The following is a 19733-nucleotide window of genomic DNA, read 5'->3' as shown; positions in this document are numbered from 1 at the left end:
ATATTTGATTAAAGTCTAACTTCAGCTGTTTAGATACAGAAATAAAATATAATCAATCTCACTTTGTAACAGTCTGCACACTAATAGTTCTCCTTATAAATATCAATATCTGAACAGAACATTTTGTCTTCATCCTCAATGCATCATCTTCATCAGGTCAGTTTACAGTAAAAACAGCCTCTTACTGTGAGTCTGAGGATCCAGGTCCATTACTGAAGAATAGAGGAAGATCTTTGGACCGGTCACTCTTCATAGACAGACAGCTGGACACTGCAGACTCTGCTCTGTCCTCCTCTTCCTCCACATAAACACTCATCTTCTGCTCTGAAGTCAGTCTGAGAGTCAGCAACACAGACTGTGAGCTCAGAGCTCAGAAACAGGAACAACGCTCAAGTTCCTTGTTAGATAGGTACCCTAGTACTGATGAGCTGTAATTTTCTGATGTTAAATTCAGAAAAAAAACAAATTCTTGTACTTGGCCCCAAAACCTTAGAGACTCACTGTCTAAAGATATAGTTACTCTAAATGGCATTAACTTGGCCTCTAGCACCACTGTCAGGAATCTTGGAGTTATCTTTGATCAGGATTTGTCATTTAATTCCCACATAAAGCAGACCTCTAGGACTGCCTTCTTTCATTTACGTAATATTACAAACATCAGACACATCTAATCCATGCATTTGTTACTTCTAGGCTGGATTACTGCAACTCTTTATTATCAGGCTGCCCCAATAACTCCATTAAGATGCTCCAATTAGTTCAAAACGCTGCAGCACGAGTACTGACAGGAACCAGGAAAAGAAAAATTGAATTGAATTGAAAGCACATCTCTCCTGTACTAGCTTCTCTGCATTGGCTCCCTGTAAAATGTAGAATAGAATTTAAAATCCTCCTCCTCACCTATAAAGCTCTTCATGGTCAGCCCCTTCATATCTTAAAGAGCTCATAGTACCCTATTACCCCTCTAGAACACTACGTTCTCTGAATGCTGGGCTACTTGTGGTTCCTATAGTCTCTAAAAGTAGAACAGGAGCCAGAGCCTTCAGTTACCAAGCTCCTCTCCTGTGGAACCAGCTTCCAGTTGTGGTTCAGGAGGCAGACACCCTCACCACATTCAAGAGTAGGCTTAAAACGTTCCTCTTTGATAAAGCTTATAGTTAGGGCTGGATGAGGTGAGTCCTGAACCATCCCTTAGTTATGCTGCTATAGGCCTAGACTATCGGGGGATTTCCCATGGTGCCCTGAGCTCCTCCCTTCCTCTCTCTTTCTGCACTCATTCATGTCCCATTAATGCATGTTACTAACTTCACTTCTTCCCCGGAGTTCTTGTGCTTTCTCGTCTCGCAGGTTCTTATCGATTCCTGGTGGAGCCTCCTGCCATGGTCCTGCTAGATTGCCATTGCTAATGTCACTGATATTATTGTTATTATATATATATATGTTAAGATATATTGTATGTCAGACTCATCCGATATGAACAGACTGGAACCAGACTGGGTCTGATTGATCTGACAGAAAGGATTGTTCACACTTCATCCAGAAAATGATGTATGCTGCTCTAGGCCTAGACTTTCGGGGGATTTCCCATGATGCACTGAGCTCCTCTCTCCCTTTCTCTTTCTGCACTCATTCATGTCCCATTAATGCATGTTACTCGTCTCGCAGGTTCTCATGGATCCTGGTGGAGCCTCCTGACATGGTCCTGCTTGACTGCCATTGCTAATATCACTGATATTATTGCTGTTATTATTATTATTATTATTATTATTATTATTATTATTATTATTATTATTACTACAGTTACTATTATTACTATTGTCACTGCTCATTGTCCCCCATCGTTGTTGTTGTCGTCATCATCATCTTCTTCATGTTCATCATCATCAGTCACTACTGTCAATGTAGTTGTTGTTACTGTTGTTGCTGTGCACCTGTCTGTCTCTCTGTCTCTCTCTCTCTGTCTCTCTCTCTCTCACCCCAACTGGTCGAGACAGACGACCACCCACCTAGAGCCGGAGGATCTGTCCTAGGTTTCTGCCTTTTAACAGGCAGTTTTTCCTTGCCCTTGTCTCCAAGGTCTTGCTCATGGTGGTACTGTTGGGTCTCTGTAATTAATGTTAAAGAGTTCGGTCTAGACCTGCTCTATTTGAAAAGTGTCCTGAGATAACTTCTGTTATGAATTGGACCTATATGCAGCCTGCATGTTTCCTCCTTCTGCTGTCGACTCAAAATGGAGTCTGAACCAACTGAACTCTTTCACTTTCAGGTTCCTTCCTGTTCTCTGGATCGAGCAGACAGTGACAGTGTAGCTCCTTCCCTCTCCATTTACAGGAAATCACATGGTTTATCTGTGTGTGTGTGTGTGTGTGTGTGTGTGTGAGACTCATGTACAAACTGTTTCTGAGCTCACAGTCTGTGTTACTGTTTGACTCTCAGACTGACGAAGAGTGACCGGTCCATGAATTCACCTCTCTTCTTCAGTAAATAACCTGGACCCTCAGACTCACAGTAAGAGGCTGTTTTTACTGTACTGTTGGACTTTACTTTTATAGAGTAATAACAGAAGTTGGAGGGCAACAGAAAGTGCAACTAGTTTGCGGATGGCAGAGAGTCTTTGTTGGCAGCGTTTGTGGATGACAGTAGTGTGATGATCGAAGTTCAGTTTATTGTCCAGAGTTAGTCCGAGGTATTTGATGGACTCCACAATCTCCACGGATTCACTGTTGATCATTGTGGGGTTATGGATGAGGTTGTGTGCTGAGCTGTGGATGCTGGAAGTGTTGATGATCAGTTCCTTTGTTTTCTTAACATTGAGTTCTAGATGACTGTTTGTGCACAATTGTGTGAAGTGGGAGATGGAGTCCTGGCATCTTAATACAGAGTTATTGTCGTTGAGGAGTGCAAGTATGGCAGTGTCTTTAGAGTATTTAATATATGTGGTGACAGGTGAGGGGCTGGTGCAGTCATTGGTGTACAGGGTGAACAGAAACGGGCTCAGGACACAACCTTGTGGATGATTGTGGAGGATGTAACAGTGCCCACTCTGACTGTCTGTGGTCTGTTGCTGAGGAAACTGTGGACCCAGTGAATGAGGAGTGGATGGATGCTGAGGTGGTAGACTTTCCTGATCATCTGATGACGCTGGATGGTGTTAAAAACAGAACTGAAATCGATGAAGAGAATTCTGGCTGGGGTGATTCTAGGTGCTGTAGGAGGGAGTGAAGGAGACATGAAACAGCATCCTCAGTCCCCCTTTTGACCTTGTAGACAAACTGATTAGGGTCCAGATGTGGTTCAACAAACGGGTGGATGATGTTAAGTATCAGTTTTTCGAGGCATTTCATGACGATGGAAGTGAGTGCAACTGGCCGCTAGTGATTAAGTTCTGAGGGGGCGGGGTTTTTTGGCTACTGGTATGATAGTGGATATTTTCCAGAGGGTAGGTACTGAAGCAGTCTTGTAGGATCTGTGACACAGTCTCTGAGCACCCTCGCCTGAACGCTGTCAGGTCCCTGGCCTTGCCTGGCTTACACGTGCCCAGATGCCGGTGTACATCATCCACAGTGAATGGCGCCTGGTGTGTTGTCTCCAGGATTGGCAGGGTTTCCAGCAGAGCCTTGCAGTCCTCAGAGCAGTCGTTTGTGTCGAACCTGGTGTAGAATCTGTTCAGGTTGTCTGCAAATGAGGTTGGATCATTTATTGCTGACAGTGTAGTTTTAGGTTTCCGTGAGATATGTACCACAGTCCTTTAAAGTAGCTGTAATTAAACCCCTTCTTAAAAAGCACACTCTTGACCCAGGGGTTTTAGCCAATTATAGACCGATTTCTAACCTCCCCTTCCTCTCTAAGATTCTGGAGAAAGTAGTCGCCAAACAGTTGTGTGACTTTCTACATAGCAACAGCTTTTTTGAGGATTTTCAGTCAGGATTTAGAGTTCATCACAGCACAGAGACAGCTCTGGTTAAAGTTAATAATGACCTTTTGATTGCTTCCGACAATGGACTTGTCTCTGTACTTGTATTATTAGATCTTAGTGCTGTATTTGACACCATTGACCATAATACTCTTTTACAGAGACTTGAGCATCAAATTGGCATTAAAGGAACCGCCCTAAACTAGTTTAAGTCATATTTATCAGATCGTTCTCAGTTTGCACACGTTAACGATGAATCATAAACACTACAGTTAGTCTTGGAGTTCCACAAGGTTCTGTGCTTGGACCAATTCTATTCACTTTATATATGAGTGAACAGCTCCCATGATCCAAAACTAGTTCAACACCTCATTAAACTCCCTCTTTTCTTGTTGTTTTGAAATCCCGATTTTCTGGGATTTTAATATTGACCTGTTGATTGTAGCTGTTTGTGTCTCATGTTGTGCATTGAAGGTTTATTCTGTTACAGACAGATCTTATGGGTTGATAATGATGATTGTACCTACAGATGATGTAACAGGATGTGACTGCCTGTTCATTCTATGAAGGCTGCTGATCGTGTTATCTTTCCAAGCAGAGCAGAAGGAAGTGGTGAAGCTGAAGGCGTCACTCTGCTGCTGACACTGACTGACAGTCCACATCCAGACAACATGAAGGCTTCATCTGTGTCTCTGCTGCTCGGTGAGTCCAACACAGAGCTTCTACACTCATCCATCCATCACAGCTCCAACACACTGCACACTCTGCACTCATACACAGGAACCAGCACTGAGAGTCCAGGTCTCAGTCTGGATCAGGTTTCACTATAATAGTGATAATAGTATAGTATAGTGATAATAATAATCAATAATCAATATTTATCACACAGAAACTTCCTGCATTCAAAGTTCTACTAAAGTAAAAGTACATGTATTTAAAGTATGAGCAGTGTGAGAGATTATTCTGTATGACATTATTAGATTGTTCATACTGAAGCATCAATGTGGAACTACTTTATATACAGTTAGTTCAGTCAGAGCATCTGCAGCTCTGAAAACAACATACCTCGGTCCTTCCCTCCACTCACTCATATCTTTGGGACCGGTTTCACTGACAGGGCTCAGCTTAAGCCAGGAGGAGGCCTGAATGTGGACTAGTTAAACTACAACATTTAAGTAGCTTTCATGAGTGTGGCTTAAACTTGGTTTAGTTAGTCGGAGACTACGGAGTCCTGGAGTAAGGTAAGTGGGACTAAAGGAGAACAGCTGCATTAAGCCTCATTAGGTTCAGTATGAGCACAGGCTGTTGGTCTAATGGTGCTCATAAAACCTGGAATGGAATAGAAAACACCATTACTGCTGTGAATCTGGAGCCAAAACAACAGCAGAGGCAGAAAGAATTAGTTCCAAAAACTTAACTGAGAGTAAATAAACCAATACTGTGTGAACAACATTAGCCATAATATATGGCCTTAAAAGCACATCATCTAGTTGAAGTAGTGCGATGTGAAAGCAACTGTGTGCAACTACCTGGGCACATCAGCTGACAGCCAATCACTGAAGTGCCCATATTCATACAACTGGACTTTATAGTTGCCCCGAAACTCCAATGATTGACCTTCAGTGACCTTCACTGACCTCTGACCTTCAGTGACCCTGTCCTCCTGTTGCAGGTGTGTCTGTGCTGCTGCTGTCTGCACTGACTGTTTCTGCAGGTGAGCTGATGGAAGTGAAACAATCACTGACATTAAATCATAATAATAATAATAATAATAATAATAATAATAATAATATACATTTAACCTGTCTCTCTCTCTCTCTCTCTCTCTCTCTCTCTGTCTGTCTGTCTGTCTCTGTCTGTCTGTCTGTCTGTCGTCCAGTCTCTCTGGAGGTCAGTCCCAACCGTCCTCAGTTCTTTAGAGAAGAGTCAGTCTGTCTGAAATGTGTTGGAGATGGACAGACAGCTGATGGATGGACGGTGAAGAGGACAGCAGGAGGACACAATGAGGACTTTGGGAGCTTTGATGGTTCCTGTTACAACATATCGTATCTCTCCCAGTCAGACACTGGAGTTTACTGGTGTGGAACCAGTTCTGGACAGAAGAACAACCAGATCAACATCACTGTAACTGATGATAGAGGCAAGTTGTTCTTCTGTTCACTAACTCTGTCTGTATATGGCTCTGGTCTGATGGTCTAACTCTGTCTGTATATGGCTCTGGTCTCATGGTCTAACTCTGTCTGTATATGGCTCTGGTCTGATAGATTAACTCTGTCTGTATATGGCTCTGGTCTGATGGTCTAACTCTGTCTGTATATGGCTCTGGTCTGATGGTCTAACTCTGTCTGTATATGGCTCTGGTCTGACGGTCTAACTCTGTCTGTATATGGCTCTGGTCTGATGGTCTAACTCTGTTTTTCTTTCTTCTTCAGGGGTTATTCTGGAGATTCCTGCACTTCCTGTGATGACAGGAAGTGATGTCACTCTGCGCTGTAGAAACCTAACTCTGTCTGTATATGGCTCTGGTCTGATGGTCTAACCTTTGTCTGTATATGGCTCTGGTCTCATGGTCTAACTCTGTCTGTATATGGCTCTGGTCTGATGGTCTAACTCTGTCTGTATATGGCTCTGGTCTGATGGTCTAACCTCTGTCTATATATGGCTCTGGTCTGATGGTCTAACTCTGTCTGTATATGGCTCTGGTCTGATGGTCTAACTCTGTCTGTATATGGCTCTGGTCTGATGGACTAACTCTGTCTGTATATGGCTCTGGTCTTATGGTCTAACTCTGTCTGTATATGGCTCTGGTCTGATGGTCTAACCTCTGTCTGTATATGGCTCTGGTCTGATGGTCTAACTCTGTCTGTATATGGCTCTGGTCTGATGGTCTAACTCTGTTTTTCTTTCTTCTTCAGGGGTTATTCTGGAGCTTCCTGCACTTCCTGTGATGACAGGAAGTGATGTCACTCTGCGCTGTAGAAAGAGAGGTGTCTCCACGTTCGAAGCCTTTTTCTTCAAGAATGGAGTCCACATTGGATCTGGACCTGAAGGACAGTTTACCATCAGTAAGGTCCAACAGTCTGATGAAGGTCTCTACTGGTGTTTTATTGATCGGACTGTGAACTCTTCTCGGAGCTGGCTGAGGGTCAGAGGTCAGGACACTGATATTACTTCCTGTTTAAAGATATGAACTAACCTGCTGACCTGATAATAAACTGATGACTGAACTGAACCAGGTTCTACTCTTTTCTCCTACAGGTCCTCCTGCTTTAACTACTCTTCCTCCTCCTCCTGTAACCTCCTCTCCTCCTCCTCCTCCTCCTCCTCCTGCAGACTCCTCCCCTCCCTCCTCTGTCCTCCTCCCAGTTGGAGCAGCTGTTGGTTCTCTGGTTCTGGTTCTGGTTCTGGTTGGAGTTGTGTAGCACTGCAGGAATCAGTCAGGTATGAAAGCTGTCAGACTCATCCGATATGAACAGACTGGAACCAGACTGGGTCTGATTGATCTGACAGAAAGGATTGTTCACACTTCATCCAGAAAATGATGTATGCTGCTCTAGGCCTAGACGATCGGGGGATTTCCCATGATGCACTGAGCTCCTCTCTCCCTCTCTCTTTCTGCACTCATTCATGTCCCATTAATGCATGTTACTCATCTCGCAGGTTCTCATGGATCCTGGTGGAGCCTCCTGCCATGGTCCTGCTTGACTGCCATTGCTAATATCACTGATATTATTGTTGTTATTATTATTATTATTATTATTATTATTATTACTACAGTTACTATTATTACTATTGTCACTGCTCATTGTCGCCCATCGTTGTCGTCGTCATCATCTTCTTCATGTTGATCATCATCAGTCACTACTATTAGTGTAGTTGTCGTTACCTCTAATGTTATAAAGAGTTCGGTCTAGACCTGCTCTATTTGAAAAGTGTCCTGAGATAACTTCTGTTATGAATTGGCACTATACAAATAAAATTTAATTGAATTGAAATGTATAGGCAAAGAAAAACATATTATTGAAAAGAAATCATCAAACGGGTTGGACCTCTCCTGAAAACATCTACAGCGACATCAGTGGTTCCAGTTAACTTTCCAGTTATATTCCAGATAAAAACCAATAGAAAGCTGACTCACTAATTATTTTTAATAGGACAACGTTTTGATCCCAGATGGATCTTCATCAGATCATAATGTTTGGAAGACTTGAAACTACGGCTATATTCATACATTGGACTTGGTCTAAAAGTAATGAAACACTAACTGATCACAGTATAAAGAGTTAGCTAGCCACTATAACCTGTTCGCTCTTTAGCATCAGGCAGTTTGTCCCATTAATATCATACATGAGTTTATTTTTTCCAAAACCCCCATTGTCACAGTTGGTAGCACAATACAAATGACCAAAAAGATTTAATCTTACCAAAATGGTAAATGTGATCCAGATTTGTTTTTTTGTGTCTTTGTCAGACTTGAATTTGTTTCCATCCAGCACAGAGAGTAAATATTACTGCAATAAAGGGAAAAGAAAATATAGAGCGAGCAGGCTAAAATTAGGAATCTAGAAATCCCTCTGAAGGAGGCTCCAGGACTGACGCTGTTCCTTGAGTGAGTTACAGGTTTATTAGGTTACTATTACACTGGGGTTGAGAGGCTGGGAGGATGTGTTAATTTACACTAGATTAGAACCATTATCATTAGTCATTAGTTGGAGACTCAGTGTAATTATACTGCATGGTTGTACTCTTACACTGACTGTAGCTGTGCAGTGTTGGAAGCAGACCGGAGGGATGCAGCAGAAGAGACTACAGACCTGACACAGACTCTAGCTCGGAGAGTTGTTAGCAGCTCCGGCTTTTACTGCTGTTTCCTGCTACTGCTTTATTTCTACATGGGGAGGAGTATAATGACAATAAAGATCATTCATTCATTCATTCATCTTCTCATCTGGTCCCGATCCAAGAGGCGGAGCTGAATGAAGCCTGGTTTCTGAAAACATGATGAGTGGTTGTAGCTTTGTGCAGGACGCCTGTTGTTGTGTGAAGAACCGCATCTGTAAATTAATGGCTAATTGCTAATGGCTAATTGTTGGTATGGGCGAGCTAGCTTGCTGCAGCCTTGCTGCGGCTGAAGACTGAGCTGACGTCAGTTTATAGTTCTATAACTTTTAAAATTCAGATTAAAATAATAATAATCAAATATTAACAGTATTCTTCTTTAAGCCTGATTAATTGTAAGAGAGAGGGATTTATACACTTCTCGTCAAACTCTAAAGTGACAGGTACCACGCCCCTTTCCACGCCCCTTTCCCCCGCTTACCCATTATGCCAGGTCAAAAAGGTCAAATCAATCAATCAAAATCTGACACTTCAAGGGGTGTTTTTAAGGGGTCTAATAAATTGATATTACAGATGTCTCAGCCCCCCATCCAGATGGTGAACATATTTTTAAGATAAAACAGTCAATAGATTGTACACACCTTTAAACCTTTAAAACTCAAGTGTGAACAAAGGACAGAGATTGTGTCTAAGTGCAGAGTCAGCAAAGAGTTCACCATCAATCCACAATGCTACAAGAAAAGTTTTACGATTGTGAAAAAGAGAATATACCAGAAGATGAGATGTCTGTGATTTGCGAGACACCAGTCACCATCTACCGGCAAGTGAGAGGGCCTCCTCCCGCACCGAGGAAAAGTATGGTGTATGTACAGCGTACACAGGCTCCTCCAAAGGAATCTCAGGGAGAACAATGGTCTTTACTGCAGCATGGATCGTCTGGATGTTGGGGGTATGTGTTGAGTATGAAGAGGGCGAGCTCTGGTTGTACCAGCTGGGTGATGATGAAAAATTGAATTTGATGAAAAATGTGGTGACTCTTACCTCCAACGACTGGGCCGTGTTGAGGCTAGTGATGTCTGAACAGCCCTCGGATGAGGAACAAGTGAGAACAGATCCTTCCATCGTTGTACCAGAGTCTGGTGTCGTTTCTAGGGCTGTCTGGCAGGCGAAGATATCTGGTTCCAGTCAATGGTTCATACGCGCCGCTATCCAAGCATCTAGGGAGAAGCCTCTTGAGGAGGATTTTTTCCTAGAGTATTTTAATACGGACTGCTGTGTATTCCGGCCTGTGCTAGCCATCCCTTTAGCTGCTTGGCTAGAAAAGATGAATGAAATAGTATAGAGAATCACAACACTCTTCCATAGCAGTTGTAATTGGAATGACACTTTGAAAGTGAGAAAAAAGCTGACGTTCTAAGCCACACCCTTGACCGCCCACTACCGCCCCCTGACCGCCCCCTGACCGCCCACTACCGCCCCCTGACAACCCACCACCGCCCCCTCTCCGACCACTATCCCGTCTTCAAAGGTTTAAAAAAGGAGTAACACAGCATCCTTGATCAAGCCGCTCCAAAACAAAAAAAGAAGACATGGCCACCATCAACGGACAGCAGCGTCGGATCGCCACTATCTGGACCCCCTTTTCAGACATCCCTGAAGATTCAACCTCCGGGTCCGTTCGCAGACACTCGGCCGATGGATCCACCTGTAACCTCAGCACTGTTTTGGAGGAACCCCAGGACCCTGCCTCTCCAACGCTGTACGACTCGCCATGCTGCACCCCTGGTTCATACGCAGATGGGACCCAGGATTCGCAGGTCTCAACCCACGATCCCTCCGATGCTGGAGGGTTGGTCCAGAGCCCTGGCTATCCACCAACCCCAGAGAACTCATCCTGTGATTCCGACTGTGTAGACATGGGTGATTCCCAGCCTCCCACACCTCCACGGCCGGCACCAGAGTATCCAACCCTCTTGAGCTCTGTTTCTTTGACTCCACCACCATCACCACCTCCTCTGTGGGATGAGGAAGAACCGGCGGACGAAATCGACGGCTGGCTATCTAGTGCTTTCTACGGTACTGTAAAAACGGCCGTGCTGCATCTGCTCGTCATCACCATCAACAAGTACCGCACTGCCAACTGCTACGGATGTCAAACCAGCCACCCCAGCCAGAAAGAACATCCGTGTTTGGAACCGTTAGATGATGTCTACTATAGCATCAACTTTCAAGGTTTGATGAAGATGCTTTACAAGCCTAAATTCATTCCTGCAGTTCAGTGTCTGTTGAATATGCATAACCTTCCATCTGATGAAGTTAGAGTCAGGGCCGCTGCTGAGATGATTCTACACAATCTGAAAGATGTGGATGCGACCTCTAACAGCATGTTTGATCATTAAGGTGCCAAAACGATATGCATGCAGCTCAAGTCGGTCACTAGGTGTTGGGGATTGTGATTTTATAAACAAATATTTTGAAAACAAAGAAAAAAAAAGGAGAAAAAAAAGGAGTTTTCCTCCACAAGAAGTGTGCACTCTCATGGATCCTGTACTTTTATACTTATTTTCATACTTGTTATTAGAACTGAAAAGTTTATAGCGTGTGTTTACTATTCTTTAAATTTTTATACTTGTTATTAGAACTGAAAAGTTTATAGCATGTGTTTACTATTCTTAAATTTTCATACTTGTTATTAGAACTGAAAGTTTATGCATGGTTTACATTCTTTATTTTCATACTTGTTATTAGAACTGAAAAGTTTATAGCGTGTGTTTACTATTCTTTAAATTTTTATACTTGTTATTAGAACTGAAAAGTTTATCTTGTACTTTTATAACATGTGTTTTTGTATTTGTGACTATGCAAACCTCTAATAAAATAACTTGTACATCGTATTTTTCTCTCATTCCGTTTTCAACATGTCTGAGAAACGTTTCATGAAAAAAGTGTATTACGATCCTAGCCATCCAGGGAGCTTTGGAGGTGTAGAACGACTACGTAAAAATTTTCAAGATGAAACATGTGAGAGGGTAGGAGTTGAAAAATGTCTTTTTATCAGAGCAGGATGCTTACACTCTACACAAACCAGCCAGAGTACATTTTATTAGAAACAGAGTTTTTGTACCTCGTCCTTTAAACCAATTTCAAGCAGATCTGTGTGTTATGCAAGCTCTGTCAGAATATAATGACGGGTATAATTATTTATTAACGGTCATAGATGTGTTTTCCAAGAAGGCTTATGTACAAGCTCTGAAGAGAAAAACAGCCGTTGAGGTGGTAAAGGCTTTTGAATCTATTTTTGAAGAAAGTCAGACGCCTGTAAAACTACAAACTGGGGAAAGAATTTTTTAACAAGGCTTTTAAGGCTTTGATGAAAAAACACAGTATCATACATTTTTCCGCAGCCAGTGATCTCAAAGCCTCTGTGATTGAAAGATTTAATCATACTTTAAAAAGTAGAATGTGGAGATACTTTACGGCAAACAACACCATGCGCTACCTCGATGTCTTACAAGACTTGTTGAAAAGCTATAATCACAGCTATCACAGCAGTATTAAAATGAAGCCTATGCAAGTGACCTCAGAGAATGCCTTCCAAGTGTTTCAAAACCTGTACGGTACATCCTCAGCCACTCAGAGAGGTGAATTAAAAATGAATTTTAAAAAGGGGGATCAAGTCAGAATATCAAAAGTGAGGGGGGTGTTTGATAAAAAATATGAACAGAGTTTTACGGACGAGGTGTTCACAATACACGATTGCATTCCTCGTGACCCACCTGTTTACAAACTGAAAGATTATGATGATGAGATCATACAAGGTTCCTTTTATGAGGCAGAGTTGCAAAAAGTAAAAGCGTCTAAAGACAAAGTCTACTCTGTAGAGGAGATATTGAAACAACGTACAGTCAGAGGTGAAGAGCAAGCTTTTGTACGTTGGAAAAACTGGCCTGAAAAAATTCAACAGCTGGGTCAAGGTTTCCGCTTTAAAAAATATATAAAAACCTAGGTGTACACAAGAGTTGTGTATTATTCCAACATGTACGGTCCGAAGGATAAGGGGGTTTTTCTTCACCCTGCCTTCCAACGCTAGCTTAGACGTTTTCAAAGATAACACGATCGCCAGTTACAGGGTGGATTTAGCACAACATATTGATTTAAAAGGAGAATGGGAGGTTGCTCTGACAGAGATTTCATACCCGCACACGTGGTATAACGTACTACCGGATGAAGCATACTTTCTTTGGAGGGAAAAGCCCAAAGAACCCACGACCGAATCTAAAGTACATATAAAAAAGTTTAAAGGGGGACATTATGGAAGCTTGAACCAGTTTAAAAAAGAGATGGACCTTTATTTAAGGCAAATTAATTCTGATATCTATCTAAATTTTACGAATCTCAAAGAGATTTGAAATGCAAGCCGGTGGTCAAACATTTGCTTTGATGACCCATGTCTTACTTGATGGGTTCGTCCTGGAGAATGGTTCAAATGTGATCGATTAACAGCGCCTCTGCCAGCGGATGTCAGCGCGGGATTTTACCACATATACTGTTGTAGCGATGTTGTACAGCCCCAGCTGGTTGGTGATGCTCATGCTCCACTCCTCAGAGTGGTAGATATCAAGGGGTCTTACGGTAGTACGATAACAGAGCGCTTCAACCCTGCTTATTATTTACCGGTGTCCAGACAACACATTGAAAACATTCATATTGAGCTAAAATCGGATCAAAACAAGCCGATAAGATTTATGTATGGGAAGACTATCGTAACGCTTCACTTTAGACCAAAAACTTAAAAAGGCAACGTCTACACGTACATCATTCAGTATCGCCCGAGCAGCGACAGTAACGGTAAGTAATAAGACGCATTACACATTAAAAAATGGCGTTGGTAAGCATGAGAGAGGATCCTCACCGTTTTGTAAATTATTATGAGAGTCAAGTAGGTGGGGCTTTACCCGGATTTTATGGGGCACCTGTTATGTATGGACGTGGCTTAGGATGTCTATTCTCCAAATTGTTTCGCTTTGTGGCCCCTCTGGTAAAGAGAGGTTTTTCTATAGCCAAACCACATCTTAAGGCGGCTGCAGGCCGCATTGCTACGGATGTGTTTAGCCGTGCTGCTGGGAGGTCCAACGATCAGACGCAAGAGGGTTCAGGCGGTATTATGGTCGCGCAGGAAGAGGAGGCGACCCCCAGGGGTACGTTCCGGTTCTAATAAAGGCACAAGCTCTAATAAGAAAAGATCAGTCTTGAACGGTAGGCCGTGACGGAGCTCTGATATATTTGAATGATCAGTACAATATTACATTACAAAAATACAAAAACAAAACATGGCTCTTTTGCATCAGAAATCTCCAGGGTGTACTCTGGCAGAGCTGGATTTATTTTCAGCCCCTATGACGCAGCTTTCTATCGATGATAAAATCTATACAGAAATTTCCCCCGTGTCAGCCATCACAGACGGGGGTCCTATAGAGTTTTTCATACCTGGAGACGGTGAGAAGTATCTGGATCTAAACGACACCCTTTTGCATCTCCGCGTGAAAATCACCAACGCAGATGGCACAAACCTGGCTAACGACGCGGCAGTGGGTCCCATCAATTACCCTCTAAATAAAATTTTCAGCCAATGTGACGTTATTCTGGGGGATAGATTAATTTCACAATCCAGCGCCACACATCCATACAGAGCCATGATTGAGACTCTGCTCAACTTTTCAGCGGATACTCTCAAGAGTCAGTTCACAGCGGGTCTATTTTACAAAGATACAGCGGGGGCTATGAACTCCATAGTCGTCGATGACGGCCCTAATGAAGGTTTGAACAAGAGAGCCGCTTTCACGGCAGTTTCCAGAGAAGCACATCTGCTGGGTCCTCTGCGCGGGGACATATTTTTCTGCGAGAGACTTTTGTTAAACTCTGTTGACTTGAGAATCAAGCTGACCCGAGCCAGCGATGCTTTCTGTCTCACAGCAGCTCACGACTCTACCTTCCGTCTGAAAATAATGGGGGCCTCGCTGTTTGTTAAAAAAGTCACTGTGGCTCCAGCCGTCCGCTTAGGTCATGCAGCTGCCTTAATGAAAGGCAATGCACTCTATCCGCTTTCAAGAGTTAATGTGAAAACATACTCTATCCCTGCGAACTCTAGGATATGCAACCAGGAGAATCTCTTTCTGGGTGTCATGCCTAAATATATAGTCTTGGCCATGGTACACATGAGGCTTTCACAGGCAGAAGAGACCTATCCCCCTTTGATTTCATGCACAATGATGTAGAATATCTGGCTCTCTGTCAGAATGGCAGACAGCTTCCTGCTAAGGCACTCCAGCCCCAATTTAACAACGGACAATCAGTCAGAGAGTTTTACAACATGTTTTTGTCCACCGGAAGACATCTTAAGGATTTACCCCTGAGCATCAACCGTGAAGAATTTAACGCAGGGTATACGTTGTTTGTGTTTAGTCTCACAACAGGCGATGACATTGACGCCCTTTCCCCTGTCTCAAACGGTAATTTGAGACTGGAGATGAGATTCAGAGCACCCCTGCCACAAACCACTACGCTCATATTCTACGCCTGTTAGGATTCGGTTCTAGAGATCGACTCTAAAAGACAGGTTCTGGTGGATTATTATTAAAAAAGAAACATGGATACTCTTCAAATAGAAAATATTTTACACTGTTTGCTGGGAGATGGATTTTGTGGCGTGTGGGCCGCCGATCAGCTTCCCTTGTTGAATTCATCCTTTAGGCTTCCTGCCTACTTCATAGTCAACACACATCCGGCCCATATGCCAGGGGAGCACTGGTTAGCTTTAACACTGGAAAAGAACGACGGAGCTACCTTTTTTGATTCTTATGGTTTTTCACCAGTGACCGATCACTACCCCTCAAGTATCTTACAGTTTTTGGAAAAACGTTCTGAAAACATCATGTACCATGATAGACAACTGCAGCACATCCTGTCAAACGTCTGCGGTCATCATTGCATCTTTTATCTCTGCCATAGGGCTTGCGGTTTATCTCTCGACAATGTATTATCTTTGTACAGCGATGATGTGCTGAAAAATGACAATATGGTGTACAACTTTGTGAGAAAATATCAACGTTGTGTCAAAAGTAAAGACCACACTACCTCAAAACAGGGTAGTTGTTCCTTACAATTGTTTAAGGATTGTTACAGATTTTGATTATTTTGCTTACTCTTGTGCTGTTGTTTTTTGATAAAATAGACTGTAGACTTTGAAAATGTGTTTGATAAAAACTTTATTGATGAAAGACAAAAATAGTTTGCGTTACAATTATTTATGAAATATCCATCCATCGTGGGGATAAATTTATTTTCCTTCTTCGTGTTTTAGCACCGAGTAGTTCTGACTGCTCTTCTGACACCTCATCTTTATCCGAGCTTGTAACCCACGGTGGGCTAGCCTTATATTTCTTCTTCTTCTTCTTCTTCTTCTTTTCAGAACTTTTAAAACTGATATTTTGAGAGTCGCCAGTGTACGTTTTAATGTTACGGTACTGTTCACGAGCACGAGGATTATTCACAGAGGATAAAGGGATGTTCAGTTCTGACAGAGTATTTAGAAATTCTGACCAGCCTGCGGGGGGTGGGGTTTGTGTTTTTGTTTTTTTATAAAGGTAACGAAAGATGTTTGAATAAATCAATCATATGAGATCCCTTCATGCTCTTTCCCCTATAAAAAAATTCACCCTTTGAACTCCACCCATCTGTGCTTTCGTATAATTTATTTAAGATATATTCCGCTTTCTTGCGCTCTCGCGGGGGTAGACTTTTCAAAACCTCATCGACCGTGTGATCCAACCCGGCGGGTACCTGAGCATCTTGAGACGTTTGTACGTTAGTGTCTAAAAGCTCAGACTGATCATTCTCCTGTCCCCTCTGTAGAGTCAGAGTCACCCTCTGTCCGTCTCTCTGATCCTGCTTGGAGAAGGCCAAATATCTTTGCAGTAAAGGAAGTACACCCGTCCTCAGTCTGTACCGTTCTGGACAGGTGGGCGTGAGATCTACTATTAAATACCCATGAGGCTCGGTGGTAGCATCTTCAAAACTCTCTAAGAAATATGCCTTTTGGGATGGAAAGATTTGATGCGCTAATATATTCATTTGTAATTTATCCTGGGGATTTTTAAACATCACCAAATAATTGCTGTTCAAACTAATGGTGCGACTGTGTTTGCCCTGATGAAAAACGTTTTGTGTCAACATCATGACGCTCATGTTTCTGTGATGTCTGTACTGTGTAAAAATCTTGACCACTTCAGGATGGTTGGAGGCTTGAAAAATAACATCGTCCAAAATAATCAGATGTGTTTGTTCGGGAAGGAACAGGTTTTCATCTTCAAAAGAATCAGGTAGTCCTTGAACAAATTTAATCTTTTTATTCATCCTTTGCAATTCATTGTACATATGTTGAAAGGAGGTATAAATCCATACAATATTTTCAGGTACAACATTCATCACACGTTCACAGTTTTGTAATACATTTTTTACAAAGTAGGTTTTCCCACAACCGCTGGGACCTACAATCATACAGGAAAAAGGGAATATGAAACGGGTTTCAAAATCAATTTCCTCCATAACAGCAAGTCTGAAAAAATAAAATAAAATAAAAAATCTAGTTTTAATGACCAAAAGGTAGAGTTGTACCGTCAGCAAAGAGACGCCTTTTGTCATACACCACTCTAAACTTTTTCCGGAATGACAAGTTTTTTAACACAAAACCTCTTTTATCACGAGTGATTGTGTGCTGCGGTACTTCAATCACACCTTGTCTTGAATTTTGGATGTACCCCTCCACCAGTTCTCTGACGCTGTCAAAGTTTACCACCTCACAACACTCCTGCGTTTGTGTAATGCCTTTCTCTTGGATTTAGTTTGGTTGGCGTAACTCTTGGGACCCGCTGCTACAAACTCCTGAATACTGTCACCATCCAATTCATCGGTCAGATCAGATAGTTACCCACTTCCAGAGACGTCTCACCCTCCTTCACTACATAGATTAAGCTGTCTGTGTCAATGTAGAGAACTCTCTCTTGCAACTTCTCCAGACATTCGTACAGTTTGAGGCGTGCATGTGCTGTGGTGAATGCTGCAACAAATATGTCACTCTGCTTCCCGGGGGGATGTACACAGCTATCTCCATCGCATTAAAGCCTTCTTGTCTGCAAGCAAATTAAAGAAGTCAACTTCATATAACCCTGAAAACAAGTAGCTGAAAAATTCAAACGCACCTTCAAATAGTCTTCTGGCGGCTTTACCACTTTGAGGTTTACATTGTGATCTTCCTCGGACCCTAAGGGGCCACGGTGTCTCTGGAACCACGAGAGGTGTGCGGGGTGCAGGTGACACAGACCGGCCTGGAAGAGCCTGAGATCCTGGGGTTGTTAACATGTATCTGGGGCTAGGTACTGCATGGACCTCAGCCCTGTGGTAACAGTTCTGTGGCCTGTTGGGGTATTTCATAACAAACATGTTTGTTAACCTGTTTCTACGCATGCGTGTGTATGCAACCTATAAGAATACAAGACGTCATCACGGCGGATGACGCTACAGACACGGTAACGTAATAATTGATTCATTTGAACGCTGGAGCGGCAAGGTTCAACAACCACCCTCAGACGAGTCAAAGCTCAAAAAACACACAAAAAGGCTTCAAACATTAAAAGTTCTCACTCTGCACGTCTGGTGATCCGTCGGCTTCAGGATCCGGGGTCCGCTGTTGGTTTTGCGGCCTCTCGCACCTCTGCAGCGGGGCCTCTGGAGAAGGATCACCACAGCTGTAGGAGCCTGATCCACACTACCGGGGCTGAGGGTGTCTCTCCTCTTTTTCTGTACCGGTGTGGCCGGGGATGCTGCTGGGGTATCCTCTTCACAAATACCACCAATTTCCCCGTGAAACACACAAGGATGTTGTCTTTTCTGGGGTGTTTTCGACCGCGTCGGCAGAGATTCAACACCGCTCCTCAGGTCTTCTTCAACCAGTGTTGGGGTTGTGGGTACCTGGATCCGATTGGGGGTCTGCAAGGCTTGATTTTCGGCTTCTTGAATGGATTCTAAGGCATTTCCATCCCAACTGTCCTCCAGGCCGTCACCCAAAGCTGTAAGTAGATTTTCACCGTTCATATTAGAGGGTTTTTAAATAGAATTAAAAAATTACATTTAAATAAAACAAAATGTACCTAACACAGTGTGTGTGGGTACGTAACCCGTATCTGCTACTATTTAAAAAGACAAATCAGTTAAGAGAAACAAGTTAATAAAATAAAAAATTAAAAAATATGTTAAAAGTTTAATATAATAAAACAAATAGAGCTTACTTACCAGTACAAGGTGCATATCGGAGATCCTCCTGGTTAAAGTTATCTTCAAAAATACACAAGTTGTATTTAATATATTAAGCAATGGTTAAATATTACAATGAAAATTCAACGGAGAAAAAGTTTTTGACCGCAAGACATGTCGTCAGTCTGGTGTGGTCCGCAACAGATAAACTCTCTTTAAGCAGGGGGTACTTATAACAGTTGCAACCGTATACAGACTATTGAGGCTGTTGTGTTAAAACGTTTACCATCTGGAGGTATGCGGTAGATGACGACCTCTGTAATATTAACTATTAGAACTCTTAACAAAGCCTCACTTCAGAGATTGGCAGAGTCCTGAAAGTATCCATCTAAGACACGTTTCATTACTTTATAGTACTTTATTACCCCCTGTCACTTATCATCGTACCATATAACAACAAAGTATTTTTAAAGTTTTAAAATAATTATCACTATATGTGTGTTAATCAACTATGCACAAACGAGAAGTAGATCCCTCTCTCTATTGTATTATAACAGTGTTCACCTGTATTTATAGCTCATTGCATTGTTTTACAGTGTGAATAACTTTAATTTAAGAAATCAAACAATACATGTATAATTAAATGAATAATAATATAATTTTTACGAGGGGT

The 19733-nt window shown here is 42.4% G+C and overlaps 2 protein-coding genes and 2 long non-coding RNA genes across 7 annotated transcripts; 2 read left to right on the top strand and 2 right to left on the bottom strand.

Annotated features, from left to right (window-relative positions):
* Positions 1–1208: 1208 nt before the first annotated feature.
* Positions 1209–11420, top strand: LOC127362972 (uncharacterized). The gene is made up of 2 exons (XM_051399398.1): positions 1209–1347; positions 7574–11420. Exon 2 carries the CDS (start codon positions 10342–10344, stop codon positions 11149–11151), a length of 810 nt encoding a protein of 269 aa, XP_051255358.1. The 5' UTR covers positions 1209–1347; positions 7574–10341; the 3' UTR covers positions 11152–11420.
* Positions 2342–7908, top strand: LOC127362969 (brother of CDO-like). Of its 3 annotated transcripts, none has more exons than XM_051399392.1 (6): positions 2342–2508; positions 4512–4615; positions 5586–5627; positions 5793–6053; positions 6829–7065; positions 7172–7908. In XM_051399392.1, the coding sequence occupies exons 2-6, from the start codon at positions 4585–4587 to the stop codon at positions 7333–7335; spliced, it is 735 nt and encodes a 244-aa protein (XP_051255352.1). In that variant the 5' UTR covers positions 2342–2508; positions 4512–4584; the 3' UTR covers positions 7336–7908. The 3 variants fall into 3 exon arrangements, with proteins under 3 accessions (XP_051255352.1, XP_051255353.1, XP_051255351.1); XM_051399393.1 differs by having other exon boundaries at positions 2365–2508; positions 4509–4615; XM_051399391.1 differs by having other exon boundaries at positions 2366–2508; positions 4443–4615.
* LOC127362996 (uncharacterized) lies at positions 6181–6820 on the bottom strand. Of its 2 annotated transcripts, none has more exons than XR_007884626.1 (3): positions 6736–6820; positions 6596–6664; positions 6181–6254 (listed from the first exon to the last, which is right to left on the bottom strand). It is a non-coding gene; the product is annotated as an uncharacterized LOC127362996 (long non-coding RNA). The 2 variants fall into 2 exon arrangements; XR_007884625.1 differs by lacking the exon at positions 6181–6254 and adding an exon at positions 6437–6559.
* A 5722-nt stretch (positions 11421–17142) lies between the features above and the next one.
* LOC127362999 (uncharacterized) lies at positions 17143–18357 on the bottom strand. The gene is made up of 2 exons (XR_007884629.1): positions 18010–18357; positions 17143–17940 (listed from the first exon to the last, which is right to left on the bottom strand). It is a non-coding gene; the product is annotated as an uncharacterized LOC127362999 (long non-coding RNA).
* Between the last annotated feature and the right edge of the window lie 1376 nt (positions 18358–19733).

This window comes from Dicentrarchus labrax, unplaced genomic scaffold (genome assembly GCF_905237075.1).
Source record: "Dicentrarchus labrax unplaced genomic scaffold, dlabrax2021, whole genome shotgun sequence".
Lineage (NCBI taxonomy): Eukaryota > Metazoa > Chordata > Actinopteri > Moronidae > Dicentrarchus > Dicentrarchus labrax.
This window is presented reverse-complemented; position numbering and strand designations above follow the sequence as displayed.